The sequence below is a fragment of the Pipra filicauda genome, unplaced genomic scaffold, assembly GCF_003945595.2.
Source record: "Pipra filicauda isolate LSUMZ 115617 unplaced genomic scaffold, ASM394559v2 scaffold196_size3971931_pilon, whole genome shotgun sequence".
NCBI lineage: Eukaryota > Metazoa > Chordata > Aves > Passeriformes > Pipridae > Pipra > Pipra filicauda.
The window spans coordinates 3,716,931-3,735,062 of record NW_024104305.1 but is presented as its reverse complement, the minus strand read 5'-3'; the positions used below and the strand labels follow the sequence as shown (position 1 = coordinate 3,735,062).

Here is an 18,132-nt window from a genome sequence, read left to right as displayed (position 1 = left end):
TTGAAAACGAACTTTCACAACAGCCGATTCAAGCACAGGTTTAACATTAGGTGTATTATTCTTTATTATTCAACACAGTAATGTGAGTTTGCATCACAAGTTGTTGAAGAACAAAGACAAATTTGTGATATTCCATTTTTCCTTTGAACATAAGCAAAAAGCAAGGAAGTAGAATGGCAATGCTGCTAAATATAATTAGAAAATACTGGAATTCTTGGTATCAGCCGTTTACTAGATACATTGCCAGGTTGTAAATTGGAATTTGTGTAAGTATTTCAAGTGGAATGCTGAGAGGTGAGGGGTGCAAGAGGTTAACAGGCACACCTACAATTCCCTCACTTCTATTTTCCCTTTTACGATGACACAAACAATCTGTTTAATTCACTGTTAATGTCTTCTTAGTCGACTTTTGAATTTTGAATTAATTTATCCTTCTCTATTGTATGCGAAATGTTACAACACAGAAGAGAGTTGGATGGGGCTAAATAGCTCTAATCAGTAAATTCAGATTATTTGATCATGACAGTAATTGGAAAGATATTTTACAGTCAATACATACGAACACCACTATATTTTAGTAATTTCTGTGCCAGCAGTACTCCAGTCTTCCTTTTCCCTGACAGCCCTGCAGATTCTGTGGGGAGCAGTCTTCCATGGCTCAGATTCTGAGAGCAGTTTGACTTAAAAACCAAAAATCTAAAATGTGTACCACAGAAATTCTCCTTTTCAATCACTTAATTTCCTAATTTTACAAGCTTTTGCTTATTGCCACTCACATACCCACAGTGTTCAGACAGAATAGCTCTTCAGAGCAAAGAATACATCTTGAGAAAACCCAACCCTACTGGCTCCAACCTAACCATGTCATATCCTCGGTGATGTGAACATGTTTAACAGTACTGTGTTCTGCTGAAGCAGAGAAACTCCTGTTATGAGTGGGAATGGTGAGGATACTGTGGAACAGCAGACAGCTATTGGACAAATATCATTCCAAGAAAGCAGAAACAGCACTGCTGCTCCTCCAGGCCCTTTCTAAAGAGCTGTTAACCCACAGCTCACAGACTGAGCTGTGAGCCCTTGGGAATTCAGAAACCACGGACAACAGGGACCCACCCGAAGGTGTGCACCTCCAGCCCCTCAGACACCGCCCAGCCCGCGGCACGGACCAGCCCTTCCTCCCCTCGTGATCCAGGAGCAGCTTTAATGGAGAGGCCTTGGAACAGCCCCTGTCCCTCACAGCTGCTGGATGAGGATCCCCTTTGCTCACACACAACGGGGGCACAGCACGAGGAACTGCTCCATGCCCAGGGCAGGGACTCCTAGAGCCAGCCCAGGGCCCTGCCCAGGCAGCGCCGACATTTGGAGAGGGCTCGTGGCTCTGGAGCTCAGCCCTGGCCACAGGACAGAGCCCACAGGTCTCTGAGGGACCCACGGGACAGAGCCCACAGGTCTCTGTGGGATTCACGGGACAGAGCCCACAGGTCTCTGTGGGACCCAGACAGAGCCCACAGGTCTCTAGAGCCCACAGGTCTCCACGGGACAGAGCCCACAGGTCTCTGTGGGACCCACGGGACAGAGCCCACAGGTCTCTGACCCACGGGACAGAGCCCACAGGTCTCCACGGGACAGAGCCCACAGGTCTCTGTGGGACCCACGGGACAGAGCCCACAGGTCTCCACGGGACAGAGCCCACAGGTCTCTGTGGGATTCACGGGACAGAGCCCACAGGTCTCTGTGGGACAGAGCCCACAGGTCGGGACTAGAGGGACCCACGGGACAGAGCCCACAGGTCTCTGTGGGATTCACGGGACAGAGCCCACAGGTCTCTGTGGGACCCACGGGACAGAGCCCACAGGTCTCTGAGGGACCCACGGGACAGAGCCCACAGGTCTCTGTGGGATTCACGGGACAGAGCCCACAGGTCTCTGTGGGACCCACGGGACAGAGCCCACAGGTCTCTGAGGGACCCACGGGACAGAGCCCACAGGTCTCTGTGGGATTCACGGGACAGAGCCCACAGGTCTCTGTGGGACCCACGGGACAGAGCCCACAGGTCTCTGTGGGATTCACGGGACAGAGCCCACAGGTCTCTGTGGGATTCACGGGACAGAGCCCACAGGTCTCTGTGGGACCCACACACTCGTGGCCCTGCAGGGCAGCTCCACATCCACACGAGGACCCTCACTTGTGGCTGGCTGCAGCTTGAGGGGTGACAAGCTTCTTTTTATATGCTTAGATCATCCTTTCCCAAGTCTCTAAATCGATCCTGTAGGTTTTATTTACCCTAATCCTGCATCTTCTATTTTGTATAAATTGGGTTGATGACCAAATTTATACATTTCATCCAACTTACAGGAAAATTCCCATAAGATACCTGGAACTACATATATGACAAAACAGACCCAAAATTACCAAGCTTGTGGGATCCACCAGGTAATACATTATGTTTCTAACATAGCAATTTGACATGATACTAGAAAAATGCGTGAGAAACAGCTGTCCAAATACAATTTGTTACAATGCCTGAATATACGCAGAGGCCACATGCTGATAAACACAGAAACCCCAAATTATTTGTTACTAACCTTTAGGTTAGTAACTTAAAATCATTTTAGCTACCAGAACAATACTTGAAAATTACATGACATTCTTGGTGCCTACCCCAGTGTAAAACTGGTGATGCCAATTCTGGGGCAGGAGGAAAATGACCCCTCTCAAATTTGCTAACAATGTCAAACAAACACATGAGGGAAGGTCCTGTGAAACCTCACTTTCTTTTTTTTTTAAACCTCTGAGTTGTACATTTTCCACTGCCAAGTAGCCTCTGGACAAAAAGCTTTCAAAACATCAATCAACACTGGAGTTCTTACTCAGTGGTCAATGTAACCACAGAAACAACTTAATAGCTTTAAAAACCACACACAAAAAGCTTGAAGAATGGAAATCAAATCCCAGTTTAGTTGCACCTAGGGATGCAATTCAAAAGCATAATCTGATTAACAAACTACTTTTCTTCTTTAGATACAAAAAGATACAAGGATGGCTGGCTAAAGTAATGATTTTTGTCGAGCTTAATATCCTAAAAGAGAACTTGAACTTCAAGATTAAACTAATCCTACTGAATAACGAAATCCTTTACAGGGTATATGTCAGTATTAAACATAATAAAATGCATCTAATTCTTCATTCAATGTAAGTTGCTTAGAAACCAGAAGAATGCCAACTACTTTATCAAAATATGCTTAAAAAGAGTTTGGTGCAGATGTGGGAATTCAGATTATTTAATGTATAATATATTGCATGTATATATATGTATATTTCATGTATAATATATATTACACAGCCTTTACAACAGTGAGAGCTAAAACAATGAACATGCAGAGTCCTTGAGTCTGGGTACTGAGAGTGACTGCAGAGCAGTCAATGTTCCGTGGATTCCCTCGGCAGGCCCTGCTGGGTTGGCCCATTTTGTCTTTTTCTCCCTTAACCTATCTACTTAAGTGAAACGGAAAACTCTCAACCCACTTCAGAAAAGCATCTGATACAGAATCGTGCTACAGAAGAAGAAATCCTAAATTCTGCAGTTCTGTTTAAGATGTTTTAAAAAGAAAAAAAAGCACTAACACTGCAGGGTGCTGCTGCTGACCGAGAAGCCCCACGGAGCGAAGGGCCACACCACATCGCCCCAAACACAGGAGTACGCAGCTCTGACCAGACTCCTCTGCCACCAACTGGAAACCAAGGAAGGAGCAAACAAACCCTGCCATGTAACAGCTGCAAACTTTGCACTTTGTAACATGTCCGGGGCAGGAGACTGGAAGGTGGCAAACCCCGGGTACATTGCTAAGGATCCTTGGGCAGGGGCAACGTTCATGGGGCTGGTCTGGGGCTCTGTGTCCGAGGCCACTGGTAGCTCCTGCTGGCAGAACTTGGAGTTCAGCACATAGTGAGGGCAGGAGAGGGACTGGAGCCCTCTACACAGCAGAGACAACCAGAACTGACTCCCCATCCAGCTCAGTCCCAAATGCACTCAGGTGTTCTGCCTGTGAACAGCCCCGGCAATCCTGCTGGAACAGGGGGATGGTGCCTCTGTCAGCCCCCAGAGTCCTGCTGCTGCCACACCGAGCAGTGCAGGCTGCCCGGGGCACTGCCCAGGCCCCATCCCTGGGCTCTCCAAAGCCGAGGGACCCAGCGCTGGGATCCCACAGTGCTGCACTGTGACAGCACTGCACAAATCCTGGCAATCTGCACCGGGACGACCCCAAAGGGTGAGCTCAGCAGGTGTAATTCCCTGCTACTCCAGAGCGAGCACAATGGTCCAAGGTGAGATGGAATTATGCCCTGGCACAGGAGGGCAGCAGACAGGTCGTTCCCTGAGCTGCTGCACACGAGGCCTCCAGTCCCTGCCCAGCACGTGTCCCGTGATCCCGCTGTGAGAACTGCCGGAGAACAGCACAGGCAGCAACTGTACCACCCACACTACAGAGAGACTGCCACAGGAACAGCCAACACTCAGATGTGCTCACGTGCCACTACTGTCTTATCCAACTCCATTCTGCTGCATAGAACGTGTTGCACCCTAACAAGTGTCAGTAAGAGATGAGACTTACAGGTAGGTTTGGAAGGAAATTACAAGTGGGAAAAAGAAAACAGTTGTGTGGCCTGAGGAAAGCGATCCATCTGGAAAGCCCATGCCAGAGGCATCACTGTGCCTAAGTAGCAAGAAACTGTTCAGAGAGTACCAAAACCAGTGGGTTTGGTATTTTAAAAAACAGTTTTTGATGTTCCATTCGCATCTGATCTTTCAGCGGAACTGACAGGCAAGTGTACCCGGGACTGTCTAATGGCTCAGGGACTGTGTATAAGGTGCTTCACTTTAACTGTCAAACACTGATCATTGCCCTTTAAAGGTTCTGTGTCTTTGGAAACCGAACAGTTTCCATGTGTGCTTGTCCATCCGCTGCAGGAGACGGCGCTCCAGGAGGGATGGGGGCCCAGTGTCCCAGGCTGCCAAGGGAGGGCAAGGCAACCAGTCACACCACTGCCCACACTGACCAGCCCTGCTCAGTGGGGCAGTCCACAGCCAGCCTTCTGGGGCAGGAAACAGCCTGGCATGGAAAATACATGCATCAGGGAAGAGCAACATTTAATTTATTTGCTCTTAAGACTCTGGAGAGACCAGAAAAAGGGAGAAACTAGCACGGAATGGGGAGAAAACTCATTACAGCCTGAGTAAAGGAAGCAGTGAAGTGCACTGAGCGAGAAACAACCCAGGCACCATTAGAATAAAAGGTTTAAATGGACAAGCTTTGCCAACTCTGCTTGTACTTGACATTATTTGCCCATTTTCTGGCATTTATTTCTGAACTCTGGATTACTTTTCCAGTACACAAAATACTAAATGTTCTCTTGTAGCTCTTACTTAAAAAAACAACTAATTTTTAGAGAAGAGGTTATTCGGACCACTGAAGTGATTTCTATGTGTTTCAAGGGCAGAATCTCTTTTTTCTGGGGGTGGGGAGGGGAAGGTTTGTTTATAGGTACATGGGATACACCACTGGAATTTGCTTCTGGGAAAAGACATTCACCACATTAAATACTCAGTGCTCAGCAAAAAAGTTTAAACTCTTAAATAACTGACAACAGCAGCAGAAAGTGGGCAAAGCAACACAGAATAATCAAAACCATATTTTAAGCATGAAACAATGCTTCTTCTGTTGCAAGATATTTTTAGAGTAACAACAAAAAGTCAAACTGAAACTTGAAAGTATTCCAGTCCAAGTTCAATGTTCCAGACAGTGGATGTGTACTTCATGCACCACAAAGTCCCTTTGCACTTAAAATTCAAAGCCTAATAACACAGAGAGTTTGGGCAGAAAAAGCCAATTAAATTTGCACATTTAGTTTTAAAATGCAAACTTGTTTTCTTTAATGGCCTTTCCATTTGCCAGAATGGTACCAAAGGTTTGATGCTCCCAGCTGGGTTTGAGTGTGTCAGCCAGGAAGCTGAGTGAGATGCAATGCAAGACAGGTGGGTTCAAACATGCCTTTAGCCAACCACGGTCAGCTGAGAGTCAGACCTTCACTGCTAAAGGCAAGTGAAACCACTCACTTCTAAAATAAAGATGAAGTAGCAGGTCTTAGGAAAAGATTGGGCCTTTCTGCACAGCAACTGCCCTCTTTTTGAGAGGAGCAATTTAGTTGCCATTAGCAATAAAAATAATAAAAAAAAAAAACCAAAACACAGTGCCAGTGAATTTCAGCACATTTCTGTTTATCATTCCAAGTGCTGCACATGAGATTCCTAACAAGGGCCTTGGCTGAAAGGAGACAGAAAAACAGGAATGGCAGAACATTGTACGAGTAATCACAGCTCATGCTTTTGAAACACATCTTATTTTTCCAAAAGAATGCTAAGTTGAATCTCAATTTCCTAATTTTATCTGATGATGTGACAAAAAAAGGGAAGAAATTTCAGATTTCATCCTACTTTTTTTGTATAAAATGTTCCTAAAGAGGAAGGCAGACAAACAAAATAACTAACACTCCCATCTACCACAGAACATAATGCAGAAATAAAGCATCCAGTCTATACTAACATTCAAAAGTCTGTACACTCATATTTAAGTCAAGGATACTTATACAAAGATATCTGAACACAAGAAGAAGGAAACCCAAAGCTAACTAAGTCTCAAAATTGTAAAAATTTAAGTCTGATCTATCAAATCTGGATCAAACAAGACCCAAGAAATACTTATTAATATGGACCCTTTTTGTCAACCAAATTCAAAAGATCTGATTATGCAGGCAATCACTGAAAGCCCGATGCATACAAATACATAAGCACTTCAATACCTTTTATTTCAGAAATCAAACCCACCCATCTCATTTCTCCAGATTCTCTCCTTTAAAGCATTATGTGCTACATTCTAAACACTGTTGACATAATAATCTGTCCCTTGTTATCTGAGCACTACATTAATGTCTAACAAGCCTCTAAGCTGGAAAACCTAAAAGTTCCAACTACTTACCACATTAAATTTCTACTGACATCAACGAAGTTTTCACGCATACCATGTACTACATTTGATGTTCAACTTCTGATGGGATTTAGTGCAGGAAGAGCACTGCAAACTAAGCACAATACTGCCATTATTCGTGTTCCTTCAGGCCTGATATTGGGTCAACAGAACGACAATGCTCATGCTACTAAAAAGCCATCTGAAATAACTGAGCATGTTCTGTAGAAACTTAATATACAGGATTTTCCTTTCTTTTTAAATTGAAATACTTTACACGTGTTTTATATTGAATGAGCTTTTGCTTAGTAAGTAAAAAAAAAAAAGCAGATTCCCAAATGCAGACAAGTTGCTGACTTTAGGACAGTTAAATAAAACAAACCTAATTATATAGTGGAAAGCCGCTGGCAGTACAGAAACCCAGCAGGAAATACTAATACTAACCTACCTCTGAAGCATTTTGAAGCATTTAAGAATGAGTAGAACTTCTAAAACAATGACAGCTAAGAAGTACTTTTTGTTTATCTTCTGAAGCTTACTGTGTATAGTCTTTACACCATCACCTCATCACAGACACAGACAAGCCCTGCAGGTAACCCTGCTGAACTTGAGCCTGGACAACAGTCTTTGGCTTCAATTTCTTGAACTGTGACGCTAATACATCAAGTTTCTGTGCTATATTAAAATAAGAAAGGCCAGCTCCTTCCAAGAGAGGCCAGAGGCAGAAAATCTCCCAGTGGTTACAGAGGTCAATTTAAAAACCTCAAGGAAAGAAACCGGTCAACAAGCAAACCTCAATCAACTATGAAAACAACACAGGAGAGAGAGCAGAGACAGTTCCATGGTAGGCAGGAAGAGATGCAGGGCAGAAATATGGCAGAGTTGAGATTATCTTAAATCTAGAACATAAAGGCCAAGAGCAAGGCAGGAGAATGTGTGCCCTCAGCAGAGGCCACAGGCCCCATGAGTTACACCAGAGTCACCTCCCAGAGAATCGCTACAGGACTCGGAAACTCTGCAAAGAGATAATATTTATTTGATAACAATAACCTGACAAAGAGGAGAAAATACCACATTTTTACTTTGTTTCTGAGACTGAATGAAAACCTTGAGAAACAAGGGGAAACTGTGGGAGTAAGTGCTGTACATTTTCAGCTCAGTGTACATGAGACACTATAAACCCACCGATTACCTTCTGGGACACAAGAATTAATCTTCCTGTTTAGTCTCTTCCTGCTTGGTTTCAAACATTCCCAAAATAGTTTTCTGTTCCTTTAATGTGACAGGTGCAGATTGTGGGTTTTTCCCCCTCAGGTTCTGTCCTTTACCAAGTATTTTCATCCATAATGGAAGGAAGGACAAGACAAAAGAAAAATCAACTTACAGACAGATATTTCTGTTGTATGGAAGTAACTATGTCTGAAGCAGTGTAAAGACAGGTTGCTTCACCAGAAAAAATTTGGATGCAGAAAAAGTTTGGTCAAAAAATTGTTTTATTTAAAATTCTTTTCCTTTGGCACATCCATTTGTCTAAGTGGAATACCAACCAACCACCTTGTCCTCAAATCCACCTTTAGAAATGCATTCCATTAGTTCTGCTTGTAAAAGCTGCTCTACCCATGAACAACTTGCTGCCAACACAGCTCTTTTCACCTGTGTCCACATGTGTTTGCACATATTGATAAGTATGTATGTGCATGTTTGCACATGTTAAACTTGCCTCATTTACATTTTACCTAATCCTACAACAGCCACCTACCTACCTATCAATGCCTCCCAGCCACACCTAAATGAGCTATTTTAACAAAACAATTGTAGAATTTTTACTGAAGCAACTGCAGGTTTTGAGCCCAACTGCATACCTCCAGCTACTGCTTCTGGTGCAGCCCAAGGCATCGTTTGGCAAGCGACATTCCCACGGGACAGCCTTCCACCTGGTCAGGGAAGAACCTATTTCTACTAAGACACTCTCCAGCCTTCAGCACAGCACTTCAGTCTCTCTCCCAAAGCATCAACACCATTTCTTGCAACCCTCTTTTTCAAGATGACCTTGAATTTAAGAAATTATGAAAAACTGCAATCCCCATACTCAGCAGGTTGAATTCAAAAAATGTTATGCACAGTATCAGGTCTTCAGCCCTTACGTCAGGGCAAATGAGAAATTCTAACATTAACATCCACACAAGCTATCTAAAAAAACCCAGTCCTAATTTCTTTTTGCTCTTTAACCCTTTTACGGACTTTTTAAGACAACAGCTGTGCCTTCAATTCAGGAAAAAAACCACCTTTCCTATTTGCACTGGTTCCACAAGGCTACCAGCTGTAAAACCAATAAACAGAGTTAACACACAAACAGGAAGTTCTATTCAGTCAAACAGGAATCATCCCACTCAGATCTGAATTACACAGATTTCCAGGCATTCCTTTCATGCAACCCATGGGACAACTGGGGTTACCTCAGTTTAAGAAAAAGCTATTGCAGTTTAGCCTAAACCTCTTCCATCTAACCCACTGACACGTGGTCAAGCTGCAGCTCATGGCCCCGCTGTCCCTCCTGCCCTGGCTGGGATGTCCAGTACAACCCATGCAGATTTTACTGCCTCCTACCTACTCAGCATCACTCCTAAACCAGGAACACATTGAAAACAGACCCCAGCAAGTCTTCCCAGTTGGGTTCTGGGCAGCACTACAGAGCTGTGCTGTCTCCTTCCTCCCACATTCCCAAGCTCTGAAAATAATGAAAACTCTTCCAAAACTTCATCAGCAAAAAATCAAGTTCATGTGCCCACAAAGCTGAGAGAAACATCTAAATTTACTACTGCATTACTCTGTCCAGGGCTGGCTCAAAGGATGGCCATTTCCACATCAACTCTGCTGCCTCTGGAGTCAGCTCCCATTCCTGGTGAGCATTTCCACCCTCTCCAGGGAGCAGGACATTTTAAGAGCTTTTCTGGCTATTATGGACCCAAAGGGCCATGAAGTGGGACAACTCCACAGTCAAAAAATCCCTGCCATTTCTCATGTTTTGAGTTCAAGGACCAGAGAGAGGAGCGAGCAAAAAATAAGCTCTACAAAGACCAATGTTCTTTGCCTTGCTTCACATCTTTTCTAAAATGGAGAAATGTCTTACAGCCAAAAGAGTTGGAAGGCCCTTTGGAACAAAAGGGAAAACTATTAAACTGGACATAGCCTTACAGGAAGTCCTGGAGGTAATACAGAATGGAATACATGGATTTCTTTTAAATTTTTCACATCATCTTCAAATCTAAAATAAACAAAAATCTCTGGAATCCACTGTATAAATTACTTCCTTCCTTTTAAAAAGCGGCTCCTGCACTCCTCCTTACTCTAGCTCTCTCCAGCCGGGCATTACTCACCAGTTTTCCCCACTACTTGGTTTCCATAACATCCAACTAATACATGAAACTCTAGAGCTTTGCTGGTAAAAAAGAAACAAAACCAAAACTAGCCAAAACAAACAAACAGAAAAACCCAAACAAAAAAAACAAATCAAAAATGAAAACAAAACACTTCCCAGGCTCTAACTCTTCCCTTGGTGTTCAGAAATACAGCAGCACTCTATTTGTAAAAACAAAGGGAGAAAATCCTTTCTTTTGCACACATTAATCCAGACAGATGTCATGAGATCCTAAAACAAAAAATGTGTTTTCTGACCTACAGGAAAAAGACTTTTCAAGCTTCAGATTTTAATCAAAGCCTGGTCAGAGGAGCTCTGTTCCAAACAGCCTGATTTTCCTTTTGAGCTTAAACCAATTTCCATCTAGTATTTTAAGGAAAAATGTACCAGTGAAAGCCTCACCACAGGAATCTTTAGTCCACTCTGTTTAAACAACTCCAGCTGGTTAACTCCAAGTCAGCAGCACACACCAAATTACCAGGATGCTTTTCATCTTGCTCTGTGATCGCTCCTGTGCATCTCTGATCTACTGTCAGTGTTTTTTCTGGTCAGCACAGCACCCATCAGCCAGTCGCTTAAAAAGGAACTGTGGCAGAGTGCAAACTTCACAAGACCACAAAAATTTCCTGAAGAACACATTAGCTGCCAGATGAACACACAACAGCATTTTGCAAAAGAACCCTGCAAATCCCCTCCACTGTAGGACTCAGGGTAAGTCTGCAGAGGTTTAAAAGCTGCAGTGCAAGACACAGATATAACCTGCTTGTCCAAGAAAGTAGGACTGCATTGCCTACAAGGTTCCAGCAAACAAGGATGTGGCAGCTGTATTACACTCTGGGTTTTATACACTAAAGAAGCATTTGGTTTTGCTTTTACTTATTCTGGGAGTAGGAAATCCATTTTGCAAGGAGTGTAAATGCACTCTTATGGGTAATTTAGGATCTAACTCAACAGAAAATCAGATGTATTAGTCTACATGAATAGTCTGAAGTTAAAAATGTAACTGTGAAGAACAGGTAACTCTCCCTCAGGTCCATGAGCTTTTCAGCCACTGCAGCAAAAACTAAATTCAGCACGCCTGACACAGAACAGGCAGGGCTCATCCCAGCCCCAACTCCTGCACTTCCACAGCACCTGCTCCTCCTCAAAGGGAATTGCTGGACCTTCTCTGCCCCTGGGAACTGCAATGAGAGCTTGTTACCTGCCTTCCTGGAAGGCGACACAGGTAAGTAGTGGCCTACTAAATTCATGGTTAACAGTACAATAAGCTTTATTTTATTTTAAGTCAGATTTGTTGATGATTAATTTTATCTTCAAAAATACCTGTAGTTAAAGCAAAAACTAAAACAACAGAATCTTAGTAACCAGTTTAATAACTTTTCACTGAATTTTGTTTCAATTAATTTTTTTTCCCCAATACATGCATAATAAAAATACTATTACCCATAATATGTAATCAGGGAGTTTCAAATGCATTTCTGTAGCTGAGGACTCTACAGCCCTGGCCCTGGGCTGTGTTGGAGCTGGCAGCACAGTACACATAGCATTGATATTCATACCTGGATCTTTCTTGGTCCCTTTTCCACCCTCTCGGCTCTTTTTTAGAACTGCCTTTAACATTTTAAATGTTGCTCCTAGAGGATAACGGAGAGAAACAAAAATAAATGCAAGGTCAGTAACATCCATTCACATAAATCCAAACAAAATACAGACAGGATCAATACAAATAGAACAGTGAGGTCATCAGGAGAAACTTTTTGGAAGTTACATTTACTTCTTACAGCTTCACTTGGTTAAGCAAAGTCCTGATGCATGAGGAATGCTTTAATACTTAAACTAAGCAATTAAGAGTTCACTGTCTTCTGGTACAGAAAAATAATGTAGCATTCTCCACATTCCACATCTAATTACAGTTCCATGGCAGTCAGCTGCTGTCAGACACTCCAGCACAAGTAAACCAGAATTAAGGTCTAACTCCTGCCTGGCATTCAGAGCTGACTGGGAGTGGCAGGAGCAGCCCGATGGCAGCTGGGAAGGCCAAGTACAGGAGTGGAGAACAGGGGGACAACAGGCCCCAGCCCTGCCCTATCCCACACACAGCGAGTGGCAGGGACAGCAGAACAGACCCCTCCCTCCCTCCCTCCCTGCAATGCCCCCGTGCCCGGACAGCAGAACAGACCCCTCCCTCCCTCCCTCCCTGCAATGCCCCCGTGCCCGGACAGCAGAACAGACCCCTCCCTCCCTCCCTGCAATGCCCCCGTGCCCGGACAGCAGAACAGACCCCTCCCTCCCTCCCTGCAATGCCCCCTGCCCGGACAGCAGAACAGACCCCTCCCTCCCTCCCTGCAATGCCCCCGTGCCCTGCGAGCACACCACTTCTGCCTTCCACACCTCACACTCAGCAACCAACTGCACTGAGCACCACTGCAGGCTGCAGAGCAATATAGAGTATAAGAAAAATACATTTGGGCTGTTAAACCTGGAAGACAATTGAGTTGTTTCAGATAACTATCTTCAGATAGCAGAAGGAAAGAAGAGCAAGGAAAACAAAATGAAGTATGAAGAGCTCGTCTTTCTCAGAACCCTTTCTGAGAGCATCTGTGACTTGCAATTTCATTTGTCTTCTCTACTGAAAAACTGCAAAGATATCTCATTTTAGAAAATATGCAGTACAAATATGCAACAAGAAGGGGGTAAAAAAGTAATCTGACAGACTGCCATAAACACCACATGAAGTGAACAGGAAAACCAAAAGCCTTCCGTCCATAAAACAGAGATGCTTCAGAAAGTTCATTTCATGAAATAAAGCAGGAAAAAAAAAATCAGTGCAACAGAATTTCTTCAGCTCCTATGAATAACCTGAAGCACACACACCAACACTACCAAGAAGGTTTCCAGAGCCTGGATCATATTCCACATGTGGCTTCCTGACAGCTCCACACACCCCACAGGCTGGTTCCCACTCATCCAGGGAACATCCCCAGCAGGCTGTGCTGACAGGGGCAGTCCCTGGTCCCACACACCCCAGGGCACAGGGCAGCAAACACTCCAGCTCCTAAGTTCTGCACCACCAGCACATATGGGAGAGACACTGCTACTGCCATCCCTGCTATTCCTGCCCTCTGCCATCCCTGCTATTCCTGCTGGCCAAGCCCATCACCATCCCTGCCATCCCTGCCCACTGCCAGAGCAAACAGGTTCAGCAGCACTTACACGTGTTTCCCAAAGAATGTAAACTCATCAACCCTCCCCGGTTTCAGCACCAAAAAAGCCCACAAACACACCTCCAAAACAGGATCATCTAACTGAAAAATGGAATAAACTAAAAGGAAGCAAATGATGATTATTTGTTGGCTACAAACCATCAATAAATTTATCAAAATCAGCATCACTATACTACACTAGAATGCTGAATGCCAACTGGGAAGGGTGAAGCCTCTTTTTTGAAAACACACACACTCCATGTGCTTACACTGTCAGTGATGGGCACCAGCCATGTTCTACAGGCAAGGGCTATGTGTCTGTTCTCAGCACACCCAGTCCAAGAGGCTGCACTGAAAGAACATGGTCAATGACACTCCCTTGAACACTGCTCAATTTTTTTTTAAATAAGGAAATATCTCCTAGATTTCCACCACAAGACCATGAGAAAGAACAACTAAATGCAACATGTGGAAACACTCTCCCTTCCTCGCTTGTCTGCATGGGCTGGATACAGACACAATCCACAACAGTAAAGACTTTTCTGAGAGTAAGAAACAGCCCTGACAGTTAGACACATTCAGTGAAGAAAACACTGCTCAATCACACAGGCAAGGCTGAAACATCATGCATAAGAATGGGAAGTCCAATTCCAGCTGCAGAGACATTCTTAACTTTTGTCCAGCTTTGAAACACTAGTGTTTCCCCTGAAATCACTCAGTATTGTATATTGCTGGTATGCTGCACAATAAATTTTACTTACAGGCATTTTAAACTCTTATGTCATGCAGAACGACAGTGACTTTACTAAAACTCAGTGGGTATCACCACACGAACAAGGAAGAAATAACCTACCTAAAGTCCTGCTGAAGTTCACAGAGCAGGTCTCATCTAGCTCTGCCTTATAGAGACCACTGGATGCACTTTTTTTTTATTCTTTTTCCCTCCAGAAGTGGTGGAGCTTAGTGGTGTATTCGATTAGAACAAAAAATACAAGAGGGTAACTATGAAAGAATTTGGTTTCACAGGGTGGATCCTCGCAGGGAGCCTGCTGCAAGGGAAGACAACGACATTGTTGCAAGAACGCTGGATCTTTCTTTAAAAAAATACAGTAACAATAAAGCACAACATTTACAGGACCTTGAACAGGTGCAGTGTTAAAAGAAAACCTGCGCAGCAGCTCAAAGAGAGAAGAAATGTGAGCTTAAATAAAGTCAGTGGAAAAAACAACGGGGGCAGATCGGAATCCAACGGACAAAGAGGCAACGGGCACCGACCGAAAGCCGGGAGGCTCCCCCTGAACCAGGGACACTCCTCACTGGAGGCTGAGCAGCTCTCAGCACCGACTGAAAGCCGGGAGGCTCCCCCTGAACCAGGGACACTCCTCACTGGAGGCTGAGCAGCTCTCAGCAGAGACTGAAAGCCGGGAGGTTCCCCCTGAACCAGGGACACTCCTCACTGGAGGCTGAGCAGCTCTCAGCACCGACTGAAAGCCGGGAGGCTCCCCCTGAACCAGGGACACTCCTCACTGGAGGCTGAGCAGCTCTCAGCAGAGACCGAAAGCCGGGAGGTTCCCCCTGAACCAGGGACACTCCTCACTGGAGGCTGAGCAGCTCTCAGCAGAGACCGAAAGCCGGGAGGCTCCCTCTGAACCAGGGACACTCCTCACTGGAGGATGAGCAGCTCTCAGCAGAGGCTCTCAATAACCAGTTCAGAGGAGACACAGAGGACACCTCCTGCTCCAAAGGGAACATCCTGGCACGGGGCAGAATAAAACCATTCCAGAAGCCAGTAGTACTTCAGGAGAAAGTGCATTCCTACTCACTCCATCTTACTCTCAATGGCAAATGCCTCCTACTACTACAAGATCTAAAAATTATGATTATCAGATTCCAAAAGGAAAGAAAACCAACTCTAAGCACTTTTTCTAAATGCACAAACACCCTCTCCCAGACAGCCTCCTAAGCTATGACATAAATGCAATAAAAGTTTCAACCTATTTGTTACACACAGCTTTTTAAGTAAGTAGATTTTTCTTTTCCATACAAAAACATTTGCCATGTTAGAAAGCCTGCATTATGCAAGAGTTATGATCTGGAGCCATTAATGAACTTCAGAATCTGAGAAAGGTGTTTTACATACATAGCTAGAACACAGTGGCAATAAAAAAAATCCAAAAGACCTGAAAACCCATGTATTATATTTAACTTATTTAACTTAACATGACAAGTATAAATTTTCTATTAACTCAAACAGAGAGGCTTGATATAGAACTGAACTTTCCCAGTATACATCATTCCTATTCTTAGGATATAGACAAGTGGTAATGAGAGATCAAATAAAAGGAATCAAGGACAATTCCATCCTAGATTTTCTCTTTTTGGAACTGAGGTCAACTTCCCCACTGTGCAAACAGTTCTTCATGGATCTTTTCCAACACAGAACAGAACTGGCATGCAAGATGGTCACTGACTCACACCACATTCAGTGGAGATACAAAAGGTGGCTATTACCTGGAAGCAAAGGCCATTTCCTTCCTTCTCTATAAAATGATATGCAACATGAAAGGTAAGCACTTCCAAGGCAACTCACCTTTTGCTTTGTGAGTACGCACATGGGCAGGGCTGGAACAGCGAAACAAGAGCAGTGAAATGTGCTGTTGGTTTGCACACACAAGCTGAAAGGTCTGAAAATCAGCTGGTTTCTGAAGTAATGCTACAGCCTTGGATCCAGGGTAACATCACTCCTGTTCCAGAGTGCATGGGAGAACATTTAGGGAATGAACAAAATACTGCACCTTAAAAATACCAATTACAAACAGTGTTTTTAAAAATTAAAAAAAAAAAACCAAACCAAACCCAAAACACGTACCAAACTTATTTGTACCTACTGTGACACCTACTGACATACATCCCAATGCATTTCACCTTCAGGTAAAGTATGTCTTCATACCCCTCTTTCACACTCCAGGAAGACAGATCAAATTGAACAGCAATAGTGTGCATCTATACTTTCTCATTCCTTGAACCAGGCATGGGACACTGGACCTGGTTTTGCTTTAAGGACACCAGTATTAATAGGATATTTTCCAGTAATGCTGGCACCTTGTCTTTCTAAGCACACTGTACTTCCTCTCTCCCACAGCTAAGTAAGATCATTCCCTGACTCAGACTTCAGGAACCCTTTCAGCTATTGCAATTCTTTCACCTCGGTAAAGAATTCCAGTTCAGATTTTCTTGGTTTCAATTTTTAAATTCTGCCATGAAACCACTAGTTTGTTGTTTGATTGGGGGTTGTTTGTTTGGTTTTATTTGTTTGTGTTTCTCTAAAGATTTGAAAGTCTTTTAAAAACAATCATTTCCATTTTAAAGTGGATACCAGATGCAGATTTGTTATCCCAGGTTGATACTGGTAATGTCCAAACAGAACTCTTTTGCCTGTGGAATTGAAGACCATGTCAGCTGCTGACAAAGCTGGATCCCCCAGCTCACACCAAATTTTCAAAGGGGTGCTGCCCTCCCACCTGCTCAACTGCTTGTCTTCAGATCCACAAGACATTCCATACAACCGCTTCCTGCTCAGAGCATGAAGGGAAGGGGCAGAAAGTCCCTTGATTCCAGAGCTTGCATGGTCAGCTTTATATGAGGGACTCCAGAACACGGTCAGCTGGATAAAACACAAGTGCTGGGACACGGAAAGGGTCGGGAGCAGGCACGTGCAACAGGTCACTTCATTTGCTGACCTTCACAAATGAAGTACTTTGTTACCTGGGGAATCCCCTCTGGAAAGCAGACACTGGAAAAAAATCTCTGCACATTTTCACTCAGCCTTTGAGTCTCTCCTTAAAACTCAACAACTGTCTTGCATGAGAATATTTTCCATACAAAGCGGCTACTGAAGACACCAACATCGGGCAGCAGCTGAGTCACAGCTCCTGTCTGCATTCACAGCTTTTATTCCACCTGCCTTTCCTCTGCAGTGGGTTATTTTCGGAGATCTACCTACAGTTCAGCACTTCTGCAGAGGTCAAATAAACTAATCCTACACAGTAGGTAACCACCTGAGTTAATGCCCATGGACTCCACGTGCTCCACCTGCTTCCCACAGTTGTGGTGTTCAGGCTCTCTGATTTAAATCCTAAAAACCAGTTAACGTTTCTTTGCAAAGAAATAAAGGGTAGAACATCTTACTCTACTTTTGCACAGAAATACTTCAGGGAAAAACCACCTTTCAGTGTGGGATTTATCAAACATATACTTCAAATAATCTGTATTTTTTAAAGTGTATTTTTTATTTTTGAATGCAGAGATTCAAACATTTGAATCCCAAAATCCCAAGTTCTACAGAAAACTGCTTTCACTGCCTTCAAACGCATTCAGAGTGTCACTGTTTACACACAGAAAAGTCTCAACATTTCCCTTTTTATACAGCACCCTAAACGATTACTGTCTTTACCCTGTGTAGCTGTTTCTTATGCAGGAAAATCAATACAGA

General features: G+C 43.9%; 1 protein-coding gene across 4 annotated transcripts in view; it reads right to left on the bottom strand.

Annotated features, from left to right (window-relative positions):
• The window catches only part of TANC1 (tetratricopeptide repeat, ankyrin repeat and coiled-coil containing 1), a 65,940-nt gene that overhangs the window by 34,166 nt on the left and 13,642 nt on the right, over positions 1-18,132 (bottom strand). For 3 of the 4 annotated variants that reach the window (XM_027734557.2, XM_027734558.2, XM_027734561.2), the window contains exon 2: positions 11,997-12,071. In XM_027734557.2, coding sequence (XP_027590358.1) covers positions 11,997-12,071 — 75 coding nt within the window. Of the gene's footprint in view, positions 1-11,996; positions 12,072-14,493; positions 14,690-16,230; positions 16,311-18,132 lie in introns of those variants that run through there. The other variant, XM_039380476.1, reaches the window with a different exon arrangement.